This window comes from Erithacus rubecula (genome assembly GCF_903797595.1).
Source record: "Erithacus rubecula genome assembly, chromosome: 3".
Classification (NCBI taxonomy): Eukaryota; Metazoa; Chordata; class Aves; order Passeriformes; family Muscicapidae; genus Erithacus; species Erithacus rubecula.
Window position 1 is genome coordinate 117243512 of NC_136689.1, and position 24865 is coordinate 117268376.

A 24865-nucleotide genomic window follows, 5' to 3' on the forward strand; every position below is an offset into this window, starting at 1 on the left:
TGGACAAAATCTATACCTTAAAGAATGTATAATCTAAAAATCAAAAATAAATTAAAAATATTAACTGCTGTCAGAAAAACATACAACCCTTTTAGAATTAATAGTAACATTCAAACATATTGATAGTCTTTCACTGTCCATCATTATTTAGTTTTTAAACAAAACTAAATATAAAATTTGTTCAGATCCACATGTATTTATCTTAGAAAGCAAAAAATTGAAAAAATATGAGGTTACTGGAGAAAAATATAGTAGTTTTTAGATTATCACACCTCATTCCTCCCCAGCAGCTTTCAGATACTGATAGCTCAGGAACTAAGAGGAACAGCTGTGAACCAACAAGATGAAGATTGGAGACAAGTCCAGTGGCTTCTGCAACATCACTGATGCAAGAATTTTGCTTAAGTTCTTGGGATGTTGCTAGTGATAATGGCAAGCTAAAGAGCATTTCTATATCTGTGTGTAAATACTGCAGGATATTCTTTGAGAAAATAAATGCTGCAGGTGGAACAGACTGGAATCTCTTCACTGAACAGGAACCTTGGAATGCCTTAGTGACACCAAAATGACACTGTTCAGGTTCAGGACCTTGATGAGCTCCATACAGAGGTCTTTGTGATGCTATTGGTACCTGTAGGGAGCACGAACTCTTTCTTCAGATTATTTCAGGAAAAGCTCTGTCAGCCTTCACTGGGGCCTCTGTGATGAAGCTTTTAACCTGTGGCTTGGGAGATGCTTTGAAACTGCCATCTGTGTGCACTTGACATAAGGCTGCAGACTTTCTAACTTGTGATTACAACAATCATTAGTCAACCCTGCATTTGGACAATAGTTAGAACTTCTGCTATTATATGACTCTCCTCCCCCAGTCTGCTCCATGTTTCTACAGTTTTGAGAAAAAGGAGTGAGCCCCCCAACTCAGTTACTTGCCTTGTTTTATGTCAGAATCAGAAGCAAGCATAGTTGTGACAAGCAAGAGAATCTGAAATAAGAGTTTCACAGAGATACTCTTTCTCTACTGCTGCCTTGGTTGGAGAGGCTGAATGAGTTCTCTTGGGTTGCACACATCTGGCTGCAATTTGATCATTGAGAATGAGGTGAGCATCACTTTGCTGCACTCCACATGCACTGGAGCAAGCCTGGTGCTCAATGCAGAGCCCACCTGCAACAAAGCAACTAATCTAAAATTTACTGGGACAGGGAACACACCACGGAGGTTCTGTTGATGCCAGGGAGACCATACTGCCAGTGTCCTTGTCACACTCTCCCCCGTAAGCACAGCACCTCACCCTTGGGACAGAGGAATGGGTTTGCCTCTTCCTTTTGTTCTTGTTCTCCATGAGAGGGGACAGAAATGTCACTTGTATCCTGCATACTGGCAGAAACAGCTAAAGCACAGACTGAGGCTGTTTCTTAGCTCTCTGAGCTGTCTGATGAGCTGAAGGAACAGAATTTCTGCTCCAGCTGCCAATTAGGCAGGTAACATATCCCTGAGAAAGGTGGTATGTAAGAGCCAATTATTTTTGTATGCTGCTGCCTGAACAACTTGAGCCTGCCAGGTGCCAAACACCCCTGGAAATCTGTGGGAACTGAAAGGCTCAGCTTGTTCCTGACTCTTTTATGGAGTCAGACCCCAGAAAACTTCAAACTTTTAGAACAAAGGCTCCTTATCTGCTGGGGTTGAGAGTGAATCATACCCACGAGAAACATGAAGTAGAAAGAAACTACTCCAAGTGCTGGTCCTGTGAGAGCAGGATGTGTGCTCCCCTGAAAGCCCATCCCAGAGGTGAATCAATGCCTCTGTACCTTGCACCATTTCCTCACATTGCTGCTCCTCTGCCTTTCTGCATGAGTCACTGAGTTGTGATCTCTAGTTTTCGTGCTTCTACAATCTTGTGCAATGTTGTCATGGCTGTTATGCAGTTAAGCTTTATCTGTTGCATTAAATAAAATAATCTGTATTTTGGATGGATAAATGACCTAAATACCAGCATGTCTGGTCTAACATAGTCAGTCTGTAGAAAGTGGTGGCATGGGGACAGCTTGGTAGAAACCTGGCTCTAGTGTGGTAGCCAGTCATTTGTTAGTTTCTAATCGTTTTCTTTTCTTTTTTTCTTCCTCTTAGTTGTCTAGCCATGAGTGATAAAGAAAGAGAAGACACTGTCATTGTACACATGAACTGATGTGGTTTTACTGCATTTGGCCACACACTTAAAAGAAATATGCTGGTACAGAGCAGCCACAGGTCTTATCTCTGCTGCCACTCCTTTCACAAAAGAATGATCTTTACATTAACAGTTTCCACCCTTGGCTTGATAACGTTGCAGTCCTCCCTTTTGCTCTTGGTCCGAATGCAGAGATTAAAAACACTCAGTTGATGCAAACGGTGGGTTGATACAACACACAGAATGGGGTGTAGATGTGCTTCACACAACAGAGAGCAGAATTGAAGGGTAAAATGTTGCTTGGAGGCAAGACGCCTCTTTAATTGATTATGGCAAGGAAAATCAAATACCATATTTGCTTTTTTCCTGGAGTATATTGAAAATGATAACTAACATCTGTTCATGTTAAGCAAATACTTGTCAAGATTTAAACTTCTGTTTGCATACAACTCTGAGTAGTGCATCTTAAAGTCATACATATTCATATAGAATGAAGAATGCATAATGTCTGCATAAAAAGATAAGCTGTATGACTATATATGAAGACAACAACTACAATTCTCACAGCACTGTCATTGGTTAATTTTAAAATATTCAAGCATTATTTAAAAAACAGTAAGCTGAACTTAAAACTACACTACAAAAAATTGTATAACTAAACCAATGCTGACTTGTTTTCCTCAATAGTAATCAATTGCAAAGTTTCCCTTTTTTTTTTTTTTTTTTTTTTTTTCTAACACTTTTTGTTAATTCATTGTTATTTTAACCTCCAGTAACACGATCAGACTTCTTCTGCCTCTGGGCAATTGAGTTATGCTCTGATCTCCAGTTCTAAGGGAAATGTTCAATTTTATTTTTTTCCACAGTTGAATAAACAGTACCATGTATACTATCTCTTGTGTTAGAATAGTGTTGTCTTCACATAAGACTCAAATAATGGTATTAGTCATTCATTTCCTTGTACACATACACCCTATTGCGTGTTGACAGGTTTATAAGGATGCAGTGGCAGCCGTGGGTGCTGGGAAGCTCCTAGACGACAGCCTTTGAATCCTTGCAGTCCTGAGCAATGGTGCCTGAGTTAGTCTGTTTATTGTCTGCTTTCTCTCCCAGATGCTTGACTTGTCTGAAAGATTAATACATTAACAAGAGTGGTAAGGTCCAGGGTTGCACATCTTTAAGACATGTTTATTGCCAGATGGCACATGAGATTCAAAGGTCACTGTGGAAGGTAACATTTTAAAGTGAAACAACAATATTTATGTTCAAATACTATGCTGATGAGATCATATGGAAAAATGTTTCTGATTAAATTAGTTTATAAATAGCCACAATATATCTACTGAAAATTCCAAATGCCACTTTTAGTCTTACTTCTTTTATTCTATTACTTCCTAATTTATTTAGTAACACAAGACTACTTTCTTACATAAACAGGCTAGCAGCTGGAAAAAAAATCTTTACTGGATGGACAATCTCACTTTCTTAAATAATTGAAAATCCAGTGTGAAACCCTGTTCTATTGTCTACTACTTAAAGCTAATATTCCATATCAGAGTTTTTTAAGACCTGAAAGAAATTTCAACTTTTAAATTCTCTGAGGTAAAATTCAGCTTGCAGTCACAATGACTTATTGGCAAATAAGTCATTGGCTTATTTACAGGCAATATCATGTGCTACAACACATTTGACAAAAATCATGTTATGCTACTTACACAGAATCCATACAATGAAAAGAAAATCCTTTTCTGTAGCATTTCCACAGGACTGACTATCTCATAGCTAATTAGTAAACATCATCAGTAACACTAAACCTGAAATCGTGTTTATCCTCTCAAACTGTCACAAACTATATGTAAATTCCAGAGGAAATAGTTTTGCATAGGTTTAAAAGGGCAACTAAGCTCTTAATTAACATTTCTTATCTACCATGCCATACAGGCATTAAAATGCAGAGGATTTAAATGGTACTTACTTTTCATGTGATCCGTTCTCAACTTTCATAGCTCCTTCCACTGGATCCAGTCCTTGTTCTGAAAACTGTTTCAAGGCACTTAACGCTGCCTAAAGAAAAAATGAGTTGTCAAAACCCCCCCTGGCACAATTATATTAGCACCAAGTGAAGGAAGATGTGTGTTTTGTTATTCTAGATTCAATTAATTTCCTGTATATTGAGACCTTTTAGGCTACAGAGCCACGAGAGTGGTGCACAACAGCTCCATGAAAAACAGCTGTGCTTGTGCATGGATTGAGGATGTCTCCTTCTTCCTGGGCACATGAAGGACTCCCATATGTGTTCATGCAAGCTTCATCACTATATGAAGAATACTTCTAGGATTCTTGGATTTCTGGCTGTAAAGTCTCTCCAGCTTCCCTGCATGCTTTCCTAGAGCCCACACTTCCCAGAGATCCTATGGAAAAAAAACTTTAGAGTTGCAGATGGTTGCAGAAGGTGTGAGAAGTGGGAAGAGGGTCAGCAGAACACTGCCAGCACTTCAAAATCACATCTGGAGCAATGTTATAGCCTGATGCCTTATACACAGGTAGTGAAATGTGCTAATCAGGGGGAGCTAATATGGGGTGAATAGGGAGAATCAGGAACAGAAGAACACTCAGTTTTTATCTAACATTTTCCTGTGCATTTTTCATTGATCAACTCTGCTTCATCTGCTGTGAGCCCCCTTTCTTCTCTTCCCTCTATCTGCTTTGGAAAAAAAACCAAAAAAAAAAAAAAAAAAAAAACCAAAAAAAACCCCAAAAAACCAAAAAACCCAAAAACTTTGTAATTGATTCAGAAAAAGTTGATTATTTAACTCTCTGACCCACATAGCCAACTTTGAAAATAGAACCAGCACAAAAACCAGCTGTGATGAGTTCTACCGAGAAGGTGAAATGTAGAGAACTGCAAAATGGATTTTGCTTTTTAGTCACTTCCTCCTGAGACACATTCAGAACTAATCACAGGAGAAAGAAAAGGTGGCTTTTCACAGGCATTGTGTCCTAAGCTAACACCTCAAGCAGTGGAACTGACTGGAGGTCCTAAAGTGCTGTCCATATTGAAGCAATAATTGCTGTTCTCTTCTTATTTGTTGGGACAGAAAGAACCCATGTTTCTATCTTCCTTTCCCTCAAGGAGCAGGGACCCTGCCTGCAACAGGAGCTGCCATTATAATGAAGTACTAGATTTGCCTTTGTACTAATTCTTTGCCTGGATTCTCTCAACAACTCCTTTGCTTGAAAGGTATGTTTATACAACTTAAATATTATTAGACAATGTGTATTTTGGTGAGATGAATAACAGCACAAAAATGGCCAGGCTGCCCCAGAGTAAAAGATCACATGTCCCATATTTGTCTACAGTAATGACTAGCTGCTAAAGCCTCAGAAGGCTTTACAAGGTACTCCCACCCATAATGCATGAAAGTAGAATCTTTCTTGAAAAAAAAAAAAAAATGGGGGGGCTAAACATTTTATAAATTCTCTTGGTAAATCTCAGATTATCATTATTACCTACGTTCCACTCCACCTTTGCCATGTGTTCTGATCCCCCTGAATGAGATCCTATTATTGGATCTTTCACTTTCAACACTCACTGAGTTCCCCAGAGAGAATTCTCTCTTTCCTCATTTCTTCTGATTTTCTTGATGTTTTGATATATTTCCATTCTTCTCAACAGTTCTTTCTCTACCACCTCATAGTGTGCCTTCACAAGTTTCACATGTGCATTCTCTACCCCTGTAAGATCTAACCACCCTCTGTCTTTCCATCCTTGATCTTGACTGCACAGCAAAACCACTGCTCATCACAAATAATTCCCCCAGTGACAATGAGGGTTTTCAACTACTCTCCTCTTAACTTTTCTGTTCCAGTAACCCAACACATTTCTTCATCCCAATTTCTCTCCTCCTCTCCCTGAGGTTCTTTTCATTGCAATGCAAGCACAACACATCATGTGAGGAAGGGGAGTGATTTGAGCTCCTGTGCTTTCTTGTACTTTAATTGGTCATGGGTTACCAACTGGGAGAAAGAATCCAATGGGTAGGGATTGGCACCCAAGAATCTCCTGTCTTCTCACATCCATTTTTTCCTGATGCACATTAACAAAACTATCAGAATCTCCTTCCTTCTTATCTATGGTAAACCAAAGCCCATTACAAGGTAGCATTGCAAGGAGAGAGGGAAGCTGAGACATCTGCTCCTCCCACACAGCTAAACTGCTACCTCATATGTTTCTCAACTCACCTTGTTTACTTTTTCATACCCACTCTTAGCTTCCTGGTCTGATGTGTGAATTGTAAACTTATTGTGGAAGAACTTTGTGTTCATGTTATTTGTTTGTACAGTGACTTGGACAAAAAGGCCATGATCATAGTTTGTAAATAGAGCCAAGTAAAGTTTCATTCATGATTAAATCACAGATTGATTATATGATCTGCAAAACAATCTGGTCTCAATTAGGGGTAACTGAAATCCTGAAATCGTCAAGAGATTAATTAGACCAACACAAACATCTGAATTCTAGAATTGCTGAGTAGTTCTGTTACGTACTACTGTTTTACTCACAGAACCAACTACTGGCAAGGCATCCCACATAAATGACAGGATTACAGAGCAGCCTTCAGGGTTGTTTTCCAGGATAACTGATTTGAAGCTTCTTGGATGAATATTAGCCACTAGCTTAACAGAATCAGATCAAGAGAGCCCCTCCTCTTATAACAAGGGAAGAAGTACTACAGTATAGAATAACGAACACTTTGCCTATAAGCATTGATCACTGGGTGTCAGTGGGAGCATATGGGTGTCAATAAAGTAAATATGGAACAATTAGAGAAAACACATAAAATGAAAATATTATTCAAGGTGTTCAATGATAAGCATGTTTGATACCAACACAACTTCCTAATATTTGTAACACGGTGCAGTCTCATTTCGCCATCTCACCCTTCTTCACGGCATGCCTTTCCCAAACTGAAAAATTATATAAAAGATAAAATCTCAGACCTATTGCATTTGTGAAACCAAATACCAGAGAGAGCAATCAGCAGGGAAGCAGTCCTGTGCCTGTACCCTTGATCTTCCAGCTACAGGCATCAGGGTGTTTTCATGAGCACTGTTGTAGCCTGCATTTTTCCTGCTCCTAAATGCTCTGCCCCCCCCAGGACTCCAGCAGGTCCCAGGGCTAAGCTTTTCTTCCCCAGGTTCTCCTAACATCCTACACCTCACAGTCACTCTTTAACTTCCAGTTTCCTGATGTGTTCCAGGTTAATATGAGGTCTGATTTCTTTTTCATGGAACCATGTCTTACTCTCCATCAATTACTCACGGGAGAAGCCTAATAACTTATATCCCACCATTTGCAACAAGATCTGAATTTTGGGAAAGTTTATTTCCTTTTTAAAAAGTTCATTCAAGGGATGTGGCTGAAGGGCAGTAGAGGAATGGTAGGGAGAGCCTTGCAGTATTCTAAAAACTCCCCCTTTTCTTTCTCCCATAGCCTGCTTATAATTGGAAGGATCAGCATGCTAAGAGAAGCAGGTGAGCAAACAATAGTTTGGATCTTAATAGATGTCTTTAATGCTTCTTCTCTCCCCATCGTGCCCCTAGACAGACATGAAGATGCTGGATCCAGGAAGGAAGCTGGTAGCTTAGAGGCTGTGACCTGAATAGTCAGCAGGACGACACAGAGACAGTAATCCGCAGTGAAGAAGAGTTATAAGCAGACATCAGGCTAATTTAATCCATGATTCAATTCTATTAGTCCCAATAGATTTACACCACTTGGCTTAAATATAACTTATGAATGGCAGATAACTTACGTTAAATGAAAAGGAAAGAATGGAACATTTGACAGTGAATCTGGTGAACAATTTCCTCTTTTAAAGGCTAGGCACTTCCTTCCATTGATATTTTTCTTACAACAGAGCATCTGCACAGATACAGAGAAATTTTTCTCTCCCCCAGAAGAATTTACAACTGTTTTGTGAGTGAAGCCCCATAGGTTACAGAACAGATGTCCTTGCACATTTCTTGTATCACTTGTTTTCTGTGTAGCTACAACAGTGCCAAAAATACGATGCCAACAGGATGCACTGCACTGCTAGCTGTTTGTCTTGGCTGCCATTTCCATTATTAGTATGTGTGTGTATCAGGATGGGGATGGATGTTTCCAGTCATTTTTTAGCTTTCCTCAAGTCAATTGGCAATTAGTAAATAGCACTGAAACTTGTAAATATTCTTCCTGTTTCTCACTCTGGGGATTAAGTGTCTTGTAATGACAATCTAGTAACATTAGATCATTCTCTAGCAAGAACAGCAGACAGGCACTCCACTAGCCCATATGCATTTAAGATCACATCCTCACGATAAAATTTCCCCGTTTGTTTTAACACAGTATGGGGTTTGTGTTTTTCCTCTTAAATCTATATTACATTTCAGCTTATTCCATGAAAATGAAAACTGTAAAAGTTTGCTGTTCTCTGTGGCCCTTCCAGTTGACTTTACCAAGGAGGTCTGAGACAATCCTAATAAACACACTGCTTCATACTGTTAGTTCACTGGCGATATGCCTCCTAACATCAACTTTCTAAGTACATGAAAAAACATATTCAGCTTGGACTTAATCAGTGTTTTCTGAAGACATAAAATTATGGGCAGAAACAGCAAGACTGATTTGTCAGGGTCTAGAGAAGGTCATGAAGGACAAAATTTAACTGTCCTTAGTAGCTGGGTCTTAGTTCAGGACTGAGTTTGCTGAGTCAAATGATTCATTGTGGTCATGTTTCTTGTAGTCACATGCCATATGCATCAACAAGTCTCTGTTGCTCAAGTTTAGGCTTGAGAACATGTTTACATACCAAGTTACCATCACAGACTCTAGTCCTGGATTTTAGTTTCAAGCCAAAAGCCCAGACAACAGCAGAGCACAAGCAAAACTGGTAGTATTTACAAACAAATCAATGTTTATTCGTTTTTTAAACCAAAATAAAAAATGTCCCCCTAATCAGAGAGTTTCTTTCCCTCTCCCTGACTGCTGAGGCCTCAAAAGGCAATGTCAGCTGTGCAATAATATTGCAGCAAAGCTGTCTGCATCAGTAATGAAATGTACTTCATGAATTTTTAATACATGGATTTTAATTTCACATTTAAAGGCTATTGAAAAAAAACCCAATAATATTACAGCCATAGAGGTGAGTTTGAAGGCTCAGTGCCCCAAAACTGAGAAGCTATTTAAATTTGTATGTATTCAAATTATTGTTCTTGATGATTGCTTTCAATTTCTCAAGATGAAGAAATTTTTGACTAAGCTTCCACCTGGCTTTAACTTGCCCATACTCTATGCATAGAAAAATACACGAAGAGAAGATATATTTGTTTGTGTAGACTTTCATACATGCACACAAAGTAGCTAAAATTTGACTCCTTAACATACCTGTTTAATTCTCTTGGATTTGTCAGGTTGGCTACATACAAGCTAAACAAAACCTACGTATTGCAAACAAATCCCTTTTTCCCACAGCTTCTGTTGTAAATTAATTTACTATATTGCAAGCAATAACTCCTGCTAGGAGTTTTCATCACTTTCCTTTCAATGTGCTGTTCTCTCCAGTTGATTAGATTTCATGTGAGCCAGTGTTAAAATCTGTTTGAATATTAAGTTCTGAAAGTCTTTTCACAGCACACAGTGTAAACCTTAATTAAATGACTTTAAGCTCTTTCCTCATATGGTTTATGATATGCATGAAGAACACAGGGTTATAATCTGATTAACTCATGTAGTTTACATGGAAACAGCATTTTCCAAACTGATTAATCTCTGCACAAAGGCATAGTCACCTGATAGGCACTACACTTAAGGCTACTGATTACACCTGTCAAGAGCAGGAGCTTGGAGGATAGGAGGAGTCCACTATTTTCAAACAAAGAATGATGACTCACAGATGTAGCCTAGAACAAGTCCCACGTAGTAGCTAATGCTGCCCCCAGGCAACTCATGCAGCCAGAATTTAAATGACACACAATCCATGTACAGCCTGACCTTGCCAGCTTTCTGGGGGTAATCCTAAAGTAAGGATTAACTGTTCTTGAACAATTTTTTCATTATATTAAACAGAACATCTCTCAACAGCAGCATGCATGTCACCTTCTTCCACCTGGTTTTACTGGACACGTGTACTCATTTCTCCATGCCTCTCAATATGCTGAGAAGTGCACGGCATGACAGACACTATTTAGCATGGAACTTTATTTCCACAGGTTTTGGTCTTCAACCCAAACTCATCTATTTCATCTATTAAAGAGACTGCTTAACAGTAGAGAGAGTCAATTGGGCGTGGCTTATTTTCCATGTAAAATCTGACTGCCATTCTTGGGACCAGGAATAATTCCAGGGATAAGGAGTGGTGAAGCATTCTCTTACAGCCCAGAAAGAGCTGCACAATAATCAGAGGTGAGACAGTTCTATTGTTTTAATGGTGATACAAATCTTTCTAGTCACAAAGAGAAAAAAGCATGCTGAAAAACACCTTTTCAAAAATAACGACAAGGTATGCTTTTGTATGAAGAGGATTTAATAAATGATACTTAAAGTCTAACACATAAGTTAGACTTAACATAAGTAAGTTAACATAATATAAGAGATTAATCCAGCATGGAGAGGTTAGTCTAGTTGCCAAGTTTAGGTTGTGTTCTTACTTGCAGGTAGGAACAAGAGAAGAAGGGGTTGCTAAAGGATCTATATGGGACTCAGATTGTACAGGAATGTTCTTTAATCTGTGTCTTCTCAGACTCCTTCCACACACACATTCCCAGCTGAAAGGGACAATTTACTCAAGTGTTACCAACACTTTTGCCTTCATGACAACTTAGGCAGGAAATCAGCATAGTTGATATTTCTTCATGAACATCTCAAAAGAGTTTCAGGTTTAGTGCTAGTATCTACTGAGGTGTGTCTACATCCTCTAAAGGTGAAGTGTGAAAATTGGGCCACAGTACCAGCAGTTAAAATAAATCTTAAACAGTTAAAACAGAATTAAGAGTTAAGTAAATCTTCTATCAGATATTATCAGTATCTTTTCAGTGTATCTGCTATAGATTTCGTCTAGAATTCTGGAAGTTCTTTTAAAGTAAATTTATTTTTAAATTCAAGACTTCCAATTTTTCCTTCAGTTGCTGCAATTCCAAGAACAAATACAAAAAGAATCATACATCATCACAGCTTACTTATGAATGAGAAAATAATTTAAAATTAAATTTTCAAGTGCTTACAGTACATATATACAACAAAATTTCACCAGACAGCATTTAATCTTAAATTAATCTTGATACTAATTTTATATCCTTAGACAAAAGCTACTTAAACACTAACTTTCAGAAGGAGGCAGACATTTAAGGAATATAGTGTCTTTCAGTAATTAGAGACATCCAAATGTGAGTATTTAAATGGCCAATTATTGTATTGGTAGGTAGAGGTTTAATTTATGCAACTAAGACAGCACTCAAGCATGATTGAGGAGCTGCAGACAAAAATTATAGGAGATTTTAAGAAAGACAGCTTAAAATGTAAAACTGAAAACAGCAGAATGCATATCCTCAGGCAAAATCCTGCACCAGCATTGAAAAAAGGCCATGAATTACTCTCTCATCACTGATGGCTAGAAAATATCCTTGTCAGCTGTGTTCCCAGAATTATTTGGTTTATTTATTTAATTATTTACTTACAGGCATTTCTCTACATCACTGCAATAGATTTGCAAATCTGCTGCCATTAACCCTATATGTATTACAGAAGATTTTGACCTCTTGATTTTAAATAATTGGACTGAGATTCTTGACTGTGTGAGTTTACAGTGACTTCTAAAATATGCTGTTAGACAATCCTCTTCATTTATCTGACTTCCACAGTTCCATCCTGGTTTTGACATCACTGCCACTGCCTTCACTACATAGGTACAAATAAATGATTGTGTTATTCCCCATGAGGGAGTGGGTCCTGAGTCACACAGTAATGCAGATATAGCTAGAACTAACAAAATTAATGAGCTATAAGCATTTATTCTGTTATTTAAGTGGTTTTCTTAGGTATTTGTTCATACAGAGTGATCAAAAATAGATACTGAAAGATTTTTATGAATTCCCAAATATCCACACCAAAATCAGTATACAACAAGGTTCAAGCTATCAAGTATTACTAATAGTTGCATCAACACGGTTACTCTTTCACTTAGTAAACTGAATCTACAAAACACACTCATTCACGTTAAGGTATTTTTTGGCTCTCCTTGCAAATATCCTCTTCTTCATGAGACAAAGTGTCACTAAGGAACAGAGATGGTTTAATTAATGCTGTTTTGAAAGAGAAGGAAACCAAAGACAGAGAACATGAGCACAGAAAAGGCTGGCCCAAGGTCAGGAAATAAAAGTAAGAATCAGTTTTACTAGTTTACATGCATTTTGCCATAGGCGGAGATAGAGAGAGGGATCCTAAATAAAGATATTTAATGATAGAAAATTTGAAAAGTCTGCATTGCAGCCATTTAATTCAAATGGCTCATTCCTAACATTATCACTCATCAAGCTGTCATCTTCCCAACAATGCAAAACATTTTCTGTGACATAGTGGAGAAAAAGTCTCCCTTTTAGGAGAAGATGACTGGTGAGAGCCTCTCACTATTTTTTTTTTTTCTGTAATATTCTAAAGAGTATTTTTTCCCTACCAATGTTTAACAAAACTACCTATTTTTTCTTTAAACTTGACATATTTTTATGTCTAAAGACCATACACTTTGCTTTAGAAATGAGAGCAATTTCCTAAATATCAGATTCCTTGGTTTTAGAATTTTTGAATGAAAGAATGTTTGTTCTCTCACAGTGAGCCCATTACCTCAAATTTTAAGTGCTTGTCAGTCTAAACATGACTAGAAACTTCAGTTTGATGACAAAAGCAATAGATTACACTTAATGCAAAGCATTGGCCATTGGTTTCTTCAAGGAGAAAATTGTAGCTGGAACAATGGGGGAGTTTAGGGCTGTAGATTCTTGCATTACAACATCTGCAATGAAGTCCACGTACTAAATTGTATCCTATCTCTGCTTCTGTGAAACTCTACTCCTGTGGCCAGCACACTGGCATTCAGAGAAGGATACTTCCACCCTCAGAGCCCTAATGACCAATCCCCCCTTCATTCTCCAAGTCTCATTTTACAAGTGTGCATGTATGTCCAACAAAGTACCAAATCTAGATTGACAGCTAAAAGCATTATATTTAGCATATATGGCATGTAATTAGAAATTTGAGTGTTTCCAAAAGGAAAAAGTTTTTGATTCTGATCTTAGAGTATTCTTTCACTGTATTAGCTGATATTGTTTTTTCCTAATTGAAGTTGATTTAAGTGCGAGCAGACCCAAGAGCTACAGGACAAACTTCTCATCTGAAGTAGTCTGTGATATAATTTTGTCTTTGCTAACTGTTGATGGCTTGTCCTCATCCCATTTTAACCTACAAGCATCAGCTCCCTTAATGGAAGTGTCTATAAAGATCTTCTCTAAAATATGCTTTTCCAGCACACTTAATGTCTTTTAATGTCTTTCCAATTAAATCCAGATGTGAAAAGCTCAAGGAACAGTTCTCAGGACTGAAAAAGATGACATAAATCTTGCAGCTGACAGAGATCCCACTGAGCTCAGTTGGGGAAATTCACAGAGGACTTCTTGTGGGCCAGAAAAGCTGCTGGGTATAAAGACAGATGTGTATAGTCCTATTAAAAAAATTTAAATAAAAACTGACTCCTACAATGAGGTATCCACAATTATCAGGGACATTACTAACTCAATCCCTCAATGTGCTGAGAACATCCTGTGCAGTGCAGATTTCCCTCATCTTTTCATGAAGTTTATCAGAGTTGGAGGGGGTCACATCTGTTCAGGAATAAGCCCCTCACCTTTCAGGACTGCACCTCTTAAACCAGGGTAGGGGCTGATACTGGAAAACACCCTCTGTCCTGCTCTCTTACTGCTATCACACTCTGTAAAACCATACTGAATTTCTGTCCACTCTCCTTTATCTCTTCCATAATCAAGTTAGCATATTAAATTGTGGTTTTATTACAGAAGACTCCCCAAATGTGATATTAATTAGAAATTCTTAACAGTCTGATGGGAAACTGGGCATTCTTAGTAGCTGACTACCACTGCTGTGCAAGTACTGTTTGTGCAGCTGTCAATTTGGGGTTTGTTTTGCTGTAATCACTTGTACACCCTTAGTATTTTTTTAATTTTATTTTAACAAGAGTACATCATCTTATTTTCCAAACACGAACTGTATCAAGCCACATCTTTCAGAGGGACAGGAAATATTCACACACAGTTTGTATTAAAAATGTCTCTAGAAAACTGCCCAATGCTAACAGCTTTCTCAAACCAGTAGGAGGAGATGCCACTTGAATCTGCTTTCTAAAGTGACCCCTTTGGAACTTTCCTCCCAAAATTGCCTTAAACCAGGACAAATATTTTCCTACCTTCCTGCTACTTAATTACTTTTGAAATTAGTAAATTGTTCAGACAGATCAATGATTTTTAAAGTGTTTGTGAGACATCTGAAAAGAGGAAGAATGTTCCAGGATAGAAGAAAACCCCATTTGTAACTGAAGCTTTAGTTTGGGTCCATGTTGATTAGTGATGGGAATTTCAGTAATGACATTTTGGACAGTATTACTTAATTTCTTTACATTTTTCTAATGTCCATACAAAGGTTTTGGCATGATTTGGGTATCATGAGTGAGTATACAGAAATATGGAACTAACTACCTGAAATAAAGGACAATCTTTTGTCCTGAAGTACAAGTAATCCAATATTGGGATCTGAATAGTAGTGCAAACCTAACACTGAAAGCAGCAGGTTCTTAAACATACACACAAACTCTCTTGAAGACAAAATTCCTCTTGTTTACAGCTTGCTTTACTTTTCACAATGGCAAGCACTTTTCAGACTATCACTCCTTCAGGGCTGAAGACTGTATCTGACTCCCACCAAAATCACAGATTCTTGACCATCACTCAGAAGGAATGCCCTTCCCTTGGAATGAGCTGCTGCTGCCATGAGGATCCCACTCTTGGCTAGCTCAGGGAATGAGCTCAAATCTTTTGCACTTTGCTGCCAGGGACCACCAGGCCAGCTCTGATTTATAGCTTTTTCTTTACAGTTTTATGATACAAGAATGTTCACTTGTAATTACAACAGCATTTTGTTGGCTCCCTGCCTTCACTTGGGTATGTGCAACACCATATCCTTCATTCCAGCCTCTTTATGTCAGGACCCCAAATTTGAGAAGAAGCACATCAGTATTACAAGGATGCTGCAGATCTTGCTGCTCCTTAAAGAGGAGACTTGCACATATTTGTTCAGGGGCACACGTGAGCAGCTGGATCTGACATTCAACTAGAAGTCTAATGGTCAAAATTCTTCCCCAGAAAAGTACTAAATTAAGAAAAAACTCTGTATGAGAATGTATGATTTCTGAGAAAAGGTTTTTTAGGTCCAAGATAGACTCTTCAGTCAAAATATCACATACAAGTGCAAAATGCAACCAATGCACTAATAACTGCTTGGTTTACCACATTCATATACTTGTTAATCTGTCTCTATGAGAAAAATTCCACAGGTCTCTAGTTTATTTTAAAATTAATGAAAATACTTCGCTCTTGCTGGGTTTTGTGGGATGAAAAGTCTGTTTTATTCTAAAAAGGTGACTCTGCCATTAAGCTGCTGTATCACCTTGAAAAAACACTTTAGCTCAACATTTTTTAGACATACACTTAGCTCCCGACTCTGAGATAATCAAGCAGCACTTTTCCATCACTTGTAGTTTAAACTTGATTTTGTCATTTTCAGCAGAGGCATAACCTCCTTCAAGGAAAATTCCAGGTATTTTAGACACCATTTAATAGTTAACTGTCAAGCAATTTCTAAGTCTTTTAAACAAAGAATACTTCTGTGCTAGCTTAATTTATAGTGCCATATATGTCCCATTTTAAGTGGATGTGATTAAGAAGAAACACTAAGCTTAGATTATTCTACTAAATGAGAAAAGTTTAAAGCCAATAAACTGTATCTAGGATTTTAGCTGGGAGATGAAATAAAAGGCACATTTGTTCCTGGTCACTGAATTTTTAACCTGGGTCTGTTGCTCCTGCTGTTAAGCCCCTATACATTCCTTACTAGCCTGTAGTGTCCAGCATTCCCAGCTCTCACTGCTTGGAATTAGAGGTGAACTGCAAAATAAAACCAGTTTTTTCTGAGAGCTAGTGTATAGATAGCATCACATATTTTGACAGAAAGAGGCAAATGAAAAGGCTGATTTTTAAAAAGAGGTCTTCTGTAGTTTTTTAAAAAATTTAGATTAGATAAATAAATTCCAACCTACCACTTGGGTTTGAGAATTCTGGCAGTAGCTGAAAAATGGGAAGATGCTGCTGAATCTGGTGGGTAAATGAAAGCTGTACATTGTCTAGCTATTTAGTGAAGAAAAGGAGAAGTTGAGCCTTATGCTCTGACTCAGGTCTCTATCTCAGGTATGAGAATACTTTACAAGTGCCCCAAAGTTTGTCTTTATTATACAGCAAGCAGGAAAGAAAAATCCCTGGGTTTCTAGCAAAAAACAAACCTGTACTGTTTTGTCCCTCCTGTGCCTTTTCAAGCTTTTTTTTTTCCTTTTTTTTCTTTTTTTTTTCTTTTTTAAAGTAGAATATTTTGACCTGCCTTTTTGCCATACAGGAGCTGTAATATGACTTCACTGCTTCTCCTTTTACCTCAAAGTCCTGTGAGGGTATTTGTGTATTTCCTTAAGGTGAAATAAAAAACTAATCTGCCTTCAGTGGCTCATCACTCCAGTGATCAAGTTAAATGGCACCATTGCAGAAAAGCCTCATAATACATATTTTCCCACTGCCTAGTGCTGCTATTTTACACACAAAATATTTCTTAGCAAATGTGTCTTGAGGTGAAGGATTAGCCCTCACATAAAGTCAGTAGCAGCTACCTTCCTGTGGATTTTGTGAAGTAGTAGATGTACTTTTTATTGGATTATTTTATGTTTTCTGCTGCTTACAGATCTCCTTTTTAATGGAAAGCCCAAATCTACCCTCAGATTCAGCTTCTGTTGCTGTTTGTTGCTGATTTAAGTAGGAACTGGCCTTGTTCACTAGGATTTGCTTTAGTCATTAAGTCCTACTTCAGTCTGCTACTGCACAGATAGAAAGATAAAAAGAGTAGTAAGAGGCATCTTCAGTCATGCCCATGACTGCTGTCCTGTGTGTTTTTCTGGTAAGAATGGTATATGTTTGCTACTGTGCACTTCAAAAAGTGCTCCAAGAGAGACAGCAAGAACTAGATTTCCTCAAGAACTTCTTAAATTCAGGAACCTCTCCAACTAGTTGGTCACTAATAAAGATTAGACACTCCTTGTCTCTGATTAACTGAGCTCTGCACTTATGGACCTGCTTTTACTCCACTTACAGTTACAGTCAAAAATATAGATATATGTCCAAAAACTTTACCAAACAGCTGGGGTTTAATCTGGAAGATCTGCTAACGGCTATTTTATCATTTCATCCTAGCATTTATTATTAAAATTCATTAACCACAGCTGTCAAAGAGAGCTAACTCAAAATCTTGTTAGTTACAAAATCACCTGTCAGGATTAGATTCAATAATAAAATTCAGGTGCTTACAAATTAGGCACCGTATGGGTGAAGTTTTAAACAGCACATCCCTGGAATAAAATCAAAGGTCTAAAGTTAAGTACTGAGTTATTTTTTTACTCAGCACGAAGATCAGAGACAGGTTTCTCTGAAGAATGAGCTGAGAAAGTGAGTGTGGAGCTACCTGCAGGCAATGAGGCACTCCCAGCCTAGGGGTGAACTCTGCTCCTCTCTGGAGTTCATCTGCAAAGCAGGACTGTCCCAGTCTGGGGTTTCTCCTTTGCCCTGAGATCACCCCAGAGGGACACGAAGGTGGTTCAAACCCTGGTTTTCTCTGAAGCAGCCGAAGAGAGACTGCCGGAGACGGTTTTCTCTTTTTCCAAGGATTGTTTATTATTTCTTATCTCTGTGACCTTTTGCCAGGACAGCAGGGTCTGCTCAGCCTGGCATCAATGGTGGAATCTGCCTGGTCAAGGCAGGGCTTATCTTATATAGTTAGTACTATGTATTACATGTTTACAAAATCTTACCAATACAATACAATTTTATTAAATGGTCCAGCCCTGACCCCATCCAATCCAAAAGTGCCAACATGTCACCCAACATGGATGACATGGAGAAGAAGGAGGAAAAGGTGTCCACCCCCCAAATTCTCCATCTTGGCCACATGTCCCTTATCATAAACATTCAAAAAAACCTATTTATCTATGTTCTGAAGGTCTAATTTACACTTCACTAATTTTGGTAGCTTGTTTCCATTCTCTTTGTGCTGACAACTTCCCCCAGGGGTTAGAATTCAGCACCTGTGACACCAGGGTCTCACTCAGAGGTCTTTGAGACCCTTGCCAGGGGGGTTTTGAGACCCCCAAGGAGGCCAGGGGTACACCCTGGGCTCCCAAACAGGACCAAGGCAGAAGCCTGGCAGCTTGGTCAGCTGGTGTCTACTAATGTACAGTCCTCTCCAGAAGACACCTGGCCCTTCAGCTCCCTGAGAGGCCTGAGCAGAGCTCACTGCTGTCATTGAGAAGGTGACCAGCAGAGAAGTGGGTGGAGGTGAGACTGTCCTTTTTGTTCTCTTTGTCCTTTTTGTCAATGGCACAGGTGCGAGTACTATTGTCCAGAGTAGGAGACATAAAGATTTCAGATTTTAGCTTTAGGTCAACAAACTATGTATCCTACCTCCTAGGTGACAATCTAACCTCCAGGATCTGTGATAGGGAAGATTCAGGTGTTGTAAAAAAAAAAAAAAAAAAAAAAACCAAAAAAAAAAAGCAAAAAAACCCCAACAAAAATGGATCAAAGAAAGGGAGGAGTCTGACTCTATAGGCTGATCACAGCAGGTACTAAGGTGTCCTGAGGATCACCCCACGCTCCCTAGATAGTTTCTGCTCTTTATCTAATTGGTACTTTAGCAGTAAATTCTGAAGTGATGAAAGCAGGAATTGCAATCCAGTACTTCTGCTTTTGGGAGTTTCTTTAAAAGGTAGGGTACAATAATATTCCTTCTCATCCTTTCTTTGTGCAATCCTGAGTACTTTAAGATTTTGTTATATGAAGGCTCCGGTTGTCTGGGAAAATAGAATAGCTGCACATGCATATAGACATTACATGTGACATGTAATTATTAATACCTGAAGGCTGTGGGAAGAGTTCATGTTTCCTAAGTCTATGTTACTGTACCACTAGCAACTATCCAACCACAGCTAAGAAGAAAAGCCCTCAGGATGCTGTTTCATTTAACATTCTTCTGCATAAGGCATGTTAATGAATATATAGCTCTATCTTAATAAAAGATTTTATTAAGATAAATAATAATAATCCTTCACTTTTCCAGCTCTCTTCATGCAAATGATCCAATAAGCCTGCACATGTATGCAAGCCCTTGGAGAGGGTTTGCAGGATCAGGATACAAGCAATTTTATTGTACCATCACAGAGTACAATTAAGTTAGTTAAAATCAACACACTCAGAATAAAAACAAAGGTACTAATGAAAGTTAAATTATAATAGAGAGTAAAACTTTATGTCTGGTCTGAGTTAGTTCTAAGAATTTAATAATTTTAGCTGTCACATAAATAATAAAATCAGAGCATGAAGGAAACACTAGAGTTCTAAGGCTGCTACTAGAAGCAGAGAAAATACATGCATAATGTTATACATATTGGACAGTAATACTCCTCAAGCACAAATAAAACCTAACTGAAGCCATGCTTGAGAAAACTGTCATGCTATCGAGTTACAGTAAAGAGGAGATCAGACTTATTCTTTCCTTCACAATAAAATTAGTATAAACAAATCATTTAATGTTTGGACACCAAACTCCTGAAACAAAGAAACCTAGAAAATCTCTTAAAACCACCCACAGACTCCCCGTGCTGGTCTGTGATTATACAACTGGAGAAGATCATCCAAACTGTGATGTAAACCAATGTCAGTCTGCAAAGGATAGTACTACAGTGGTTCTAACAAAAAATAAAGCAAGTCCCTGGAAGAGCCATCAGTAAGGAATACTTTGATACTTACCATTCATTTTCCCTGTAAATGAACTAAACTTTTCTAAACCATATAGAAAGAACTTAATCCCTACACTAAGAGACAGATTTTCTTGTGTGTTTTTACTATACAGCAAAACACATTCAGCTAAACAGAAGTGAGCTGAGGACCAGTCATAAAGGAAGATACTTCTTAATGGACCCCACTGCTTTTTGTATTTTGACCTGCTCCTCTATGAAAATAATTTTGTCCTCCTTATTTGTTGTGTGGATACATTCACCTTCATTTTTAGAAACACATATGCAAGACAGTGTATTTTCTTTTCCTATGGACTACTTGCCAAAAGAGAAATCCAGTACAGAAAACCTTTCTATTCTGTAGACCACATTTCTACCTCAGAACTGCAGTTTTGCTCCTTGCCTGTCATCTGGAAGCAAACTGTTCTAGACCTGAAAACAACTCGTGCCTGTCTAGAAGAGATGTGAAAGGGTCCATCCCTCTTTCTGCAGATATGGCTGAGAAAGTGTAAACTTCTGTGCACTCCTTAGGTGAGGCTTCACAAGGTTCAGGACACACAGTGCTAAGGATGCTAAAGCAGTGGACTAACCCAGCTGTCCTGAAGGTGGGGTCTATGACATAGCCTTTTTTTTTTTTCCCCTATTTCTACTCGATTTAGATTCCATAAGGCTAAAAAAATGTTTTTCTGAAAAAAGGAGCTAATGATACAATGCAAACCCGTTTTCAAATATTCTAGCGCTCTTTCTTTCTAGCTATGCTATAGAGGAATTTGATATTCAAATGTGTTTAATAAAGAAACTCACTTCATTAGAATCAGCCACCCCTGCAAATTGGTTAATAATTTATATTTCCCTAACTGCATTCTTGTTCTCTATATTTCCCTAATTTCATTTTTGTTTCTTAGCCACAATTGACTGAACTGTAACTTGGTATCAACAATGGCATTAATCATACAAAACAAAACAAAAGAAGCAGTAATGAACTGACAAAGTTTGTTAGTCTTCTCCAGTAAGAGTGCAACAATTAGCAATACAGTAAATATCAATCATTCAAATGCTGAAAAAAAGTCTCTGTAAAAAGCAAAGAAATGAAAAATGGTAGCTGACAAAAACATAACAATCTTGGAGAAAAAATATCTAATAATTACTATACTTAACAGACTGTGAAAGAACACAATTAAGAAGATGGCAAAATATTTTGTATTAAAATTAAGAAATTCTCTTTCTTAAGAAAGTATGTTTTGCAGAAGTTACAAAAAGTTTCTTCTTTCATATAGTCATACATGCTTCTTAGATTGCTGTATTGCTAACCTTCAATCTTTTTCAGGTTTTATTTACAATATCATGACTGACTAAAAGCTGTTCTACTGGTATCAGTGTTACCAGCAGCTGCACACTGCGTTACCAATGCACTTGAAAATTAACAGTGTTTTTGATGAACATAAGCAAAAAGATTCTGTTTTTCATGATCACTAGCTCTCTTGTGCTTTAACTACTTCAATGATTCCATCGAAGCTCATCATATATGAACAGCTAAAGTAATTTCCTCCGATAGTTTATATGATTTTCCATATGCAATTTTAACTTACAATGTTTTTATAACTAAATATATATTATGAATTCTAAAGACAAAATACAAAAGTAAAAAAATGGTTTTTTTGAGTTACATGTTCAATCAAATATAACTCTCACCCTTCACTAGAGTAGGGACAGGAAGAAGTCTTCAATAAATTTCAGAATCATTTGCTGGTATTTTCTATATCAGAGTCACAAGTTTACAACATACACTGAATATTTTAATAAACAACATGCTTGCTTTGCTAATAATTTCTAAAAAGAGCAAACCACTCCTTATAACAGCTGCAGTGGCCCAGATGTCACAAAAGCAGAATGTCTTTGCTATGCTGGGGAGGGGCAGGCTCTCCTTTGCACAGGCACGTGGTGGTCCCAGCCAGAAGAGGCACATCCATGCCTGATGGGGTGAACATGGAATGAATTTATTTGCTTCTGTACACATGGCAAAGGAGCTTCACAGCAGTTCCACACATCAGTTTCCCTGCTCTGCTACAGTGCAACTGCCCAGTTTTTCTGATTTGGCAACAGAATCAAGATTTAGCCTTCAAAAATGGATTCCTTAGAGAATATGATGTGTGCATGCTACATAACAACTCACCAAGTAACTCAACTAATTCAGAGCTGCTTGTTTCTGATGAACAGAAATGTTTGGCAGGCAGAGCTGCTACCCATGCTGTTTGCTTTGTGGGAAGGTAACATTTTCTACTGTGGTCTCTTCAAAGCTCTTAACACACCATTAAACTACAGGAGCAAGCTACAAAAGCTCTGATTTCTCCTGGAAGACAGCAAAGCAATCCTTGTAAAGTATTGTGGAAGGTCCTACTTGGTACTGCTAGGAACTCCAGCCCTCTGCTTTCCTTGGGAAGCAGAAGAGACCTTCTAGTCTCCTCTCAAGTTTATTAGTCTCTCTGTCCCTAATTCATGTTTTTTACCAGTTCCCTCAGCAGCAAAATATCATTGTGCCCATTTCACTGCTGTACTGCTTCAATCTGCGTGTTGCTTTGACTGACAGAATGGATCCTCTCCTCTCTCATTCAAAGAGCTAAACGTGGTATCTAAGGGGAATGGAAGAAGCAGGTTTCTGCCTCTAACATGCTGTAATTGGAAAAGGGTAAGCAGAGCATGAGGAGAAGCTTGAGATCAGACAGAATCTGTGATCCTCATCATGCAAATGAAGGACTTAGTCATGCAGTTTTCTGTTTGGAGAATGCTACCAGTAAGGAGTAACTTGACAGCTGCACTCTCATAATAGCCAGTTTGGATTCCTCTATGCTCTTCAGTCATTGTTTTATTACTTTGCATTTAGAAGTAGAAAATTCCATGCACCTGCACTATGCAGCATTAAACCCATATCTACTAAATCTGCCAACAAAGAAGCCAGTTCAGCCAATGGAATTATTTGATGTGGTCACTCACTACAAAGCACAAACTTCTCTCAAGCTCACCCCTGTGGAAACAACTGCAGCATTTTACTGATGTGGGCAGGAACCAAGTGAGTAAGAACAATTTGCAGCACACTTGAAAAATAAGTTATTTTTGAAACAAAGAAACAAAGTTTCTTTGTTCAGCTTTAACACGTTTCTTGACTTGCATTACCCACTTTTCCCTTTCCCATTCCCAAGGAAGTTTCCATTAATCATCCCTCTAATGGAAACACTTGTGTCTGATCACTGAGCAGTGGACACAGGCATAGTCTGTGGGCATGCCCTGAACAAGAAGCCCAAGGGAAGCCTAGCTGAAAAGTTTGGGAAAGCAAGGATGCCTTTTTAAAATAAACTTTGGAGAGGTCAGCGGGACAGCAAGGGGTCAGCACCAGGCAGCCATTGGGTGGATGGCACTGGAGAAAGACAACAACACTTGTCATTAATTATATCTGTTGGAATGCTACACATTTCCCCCCCCAAGTGGTAGTACTCCAGACATCCAAGCACAATCTCTCCCACGTCCCACTTGACCCCAGGCAGGGCACATGCCAAGAAGCCTTCATACACTAGAAGCCAAGAAGTAGCTAATAGAAGTGGAGCTTTAAGAATTTAAATTGTCCCTCCTCTTTAAAACACTTTTTTTCCTTTTGTTTCAGGCCATCCTCATGACTATCTCCTTTACCAGTGAAACACATATTCCCTTAGAGCTAAATATGGCTAGATTTCTATGCCCAGCCTCAAGCTAACAAAACTCTTGACTCTCATTGGAGAATAATTACAGGAAGTTGGACTGCTCAGAAGAACTCTGTTCCTAAAACTGATCCTGCAAGATCCTTGTACAATGTCCCATCTACCCAGGTCTAGAGGTGTCTGATCTTCAGAGGTGTTGTCTCCTACAAACACTTTTTGCAAAATGTCTGCAAATGCCAGGATGAGTCACTACTGCCAGTCCTCTTGCAAAACCTTGAACCATACCTATTTATAAAACTAAAGTTTCATAAGCAGCAGTATCTTTTAATAAAAAACCCAATAAACTGTTGGTTGCATAAGAAATGGCAGGATAGCAATGAATGGATGGACCCATTCTCACTTAACCCTAAGTTCACCATGCACATAGTCAAAGTTCATGGTTGTGTGCAGAAGGAGACAGGTATCTCTAGAGCACGATTTATCCTCTCCTAAATAAATAGATGGGAGGAATGAGCCTTTGGAAATGCTTCTCTCTGTACTTTCATTACAGAAAAACTCATAAAATTAACCCAACCTAGAAGCATTGTAGGCATCTGAAAGGTATGCAAGATGCTTTAGTGACTATAGTTTATGAGGAAGCTTTGAGTATTATGACTCCAGCACAGTAGTTATAAATCATGGTAGTAGTAAATCACAGCAGTTATAAAATATGGAATTAAATTATCTGTCCATGTGGTGAAAAATTCTGCTCATTTCTGCAGAGTGGCCAGAGATGTCTTAAAATCCACCTGTGAGGTTCTTTAGTGTA

General features: G+C 38.3%; 1 protein-coding gene across 4 annotated transcripts in view; it reads right to left on the minus strand.

Moving 5' to 3' along the window:
• Positions 1–2166: 2166 nt before the first annotated feature.
• Positions 2167–24865, minus strand: part of STAU2 (staufen double-stranded RNA binding protein 2) — a gene marked incomplete at its 5' end in the record, with an annotated part of 151367 nt that continues 128668 nt past the window's right edge. For all 4 annotated transcript variants that reach the window (XM_079299524.1, XM_079299522.1, XM_079299523.1 and 1 more), the window contains 2 exons: positions 2167–3291; positions 4141–4229. In XM_079299524.1, coding sequence (XP_079155650.1) covers positions 3198–3291; positions 4141–4229 — 183 coding nt within the window. In that variant the 3' untranslated portion in view covers positions 2167–3197. The remainder of the gene's footprint in view (positions 3292–4140; positions 4230–24865) is intronic.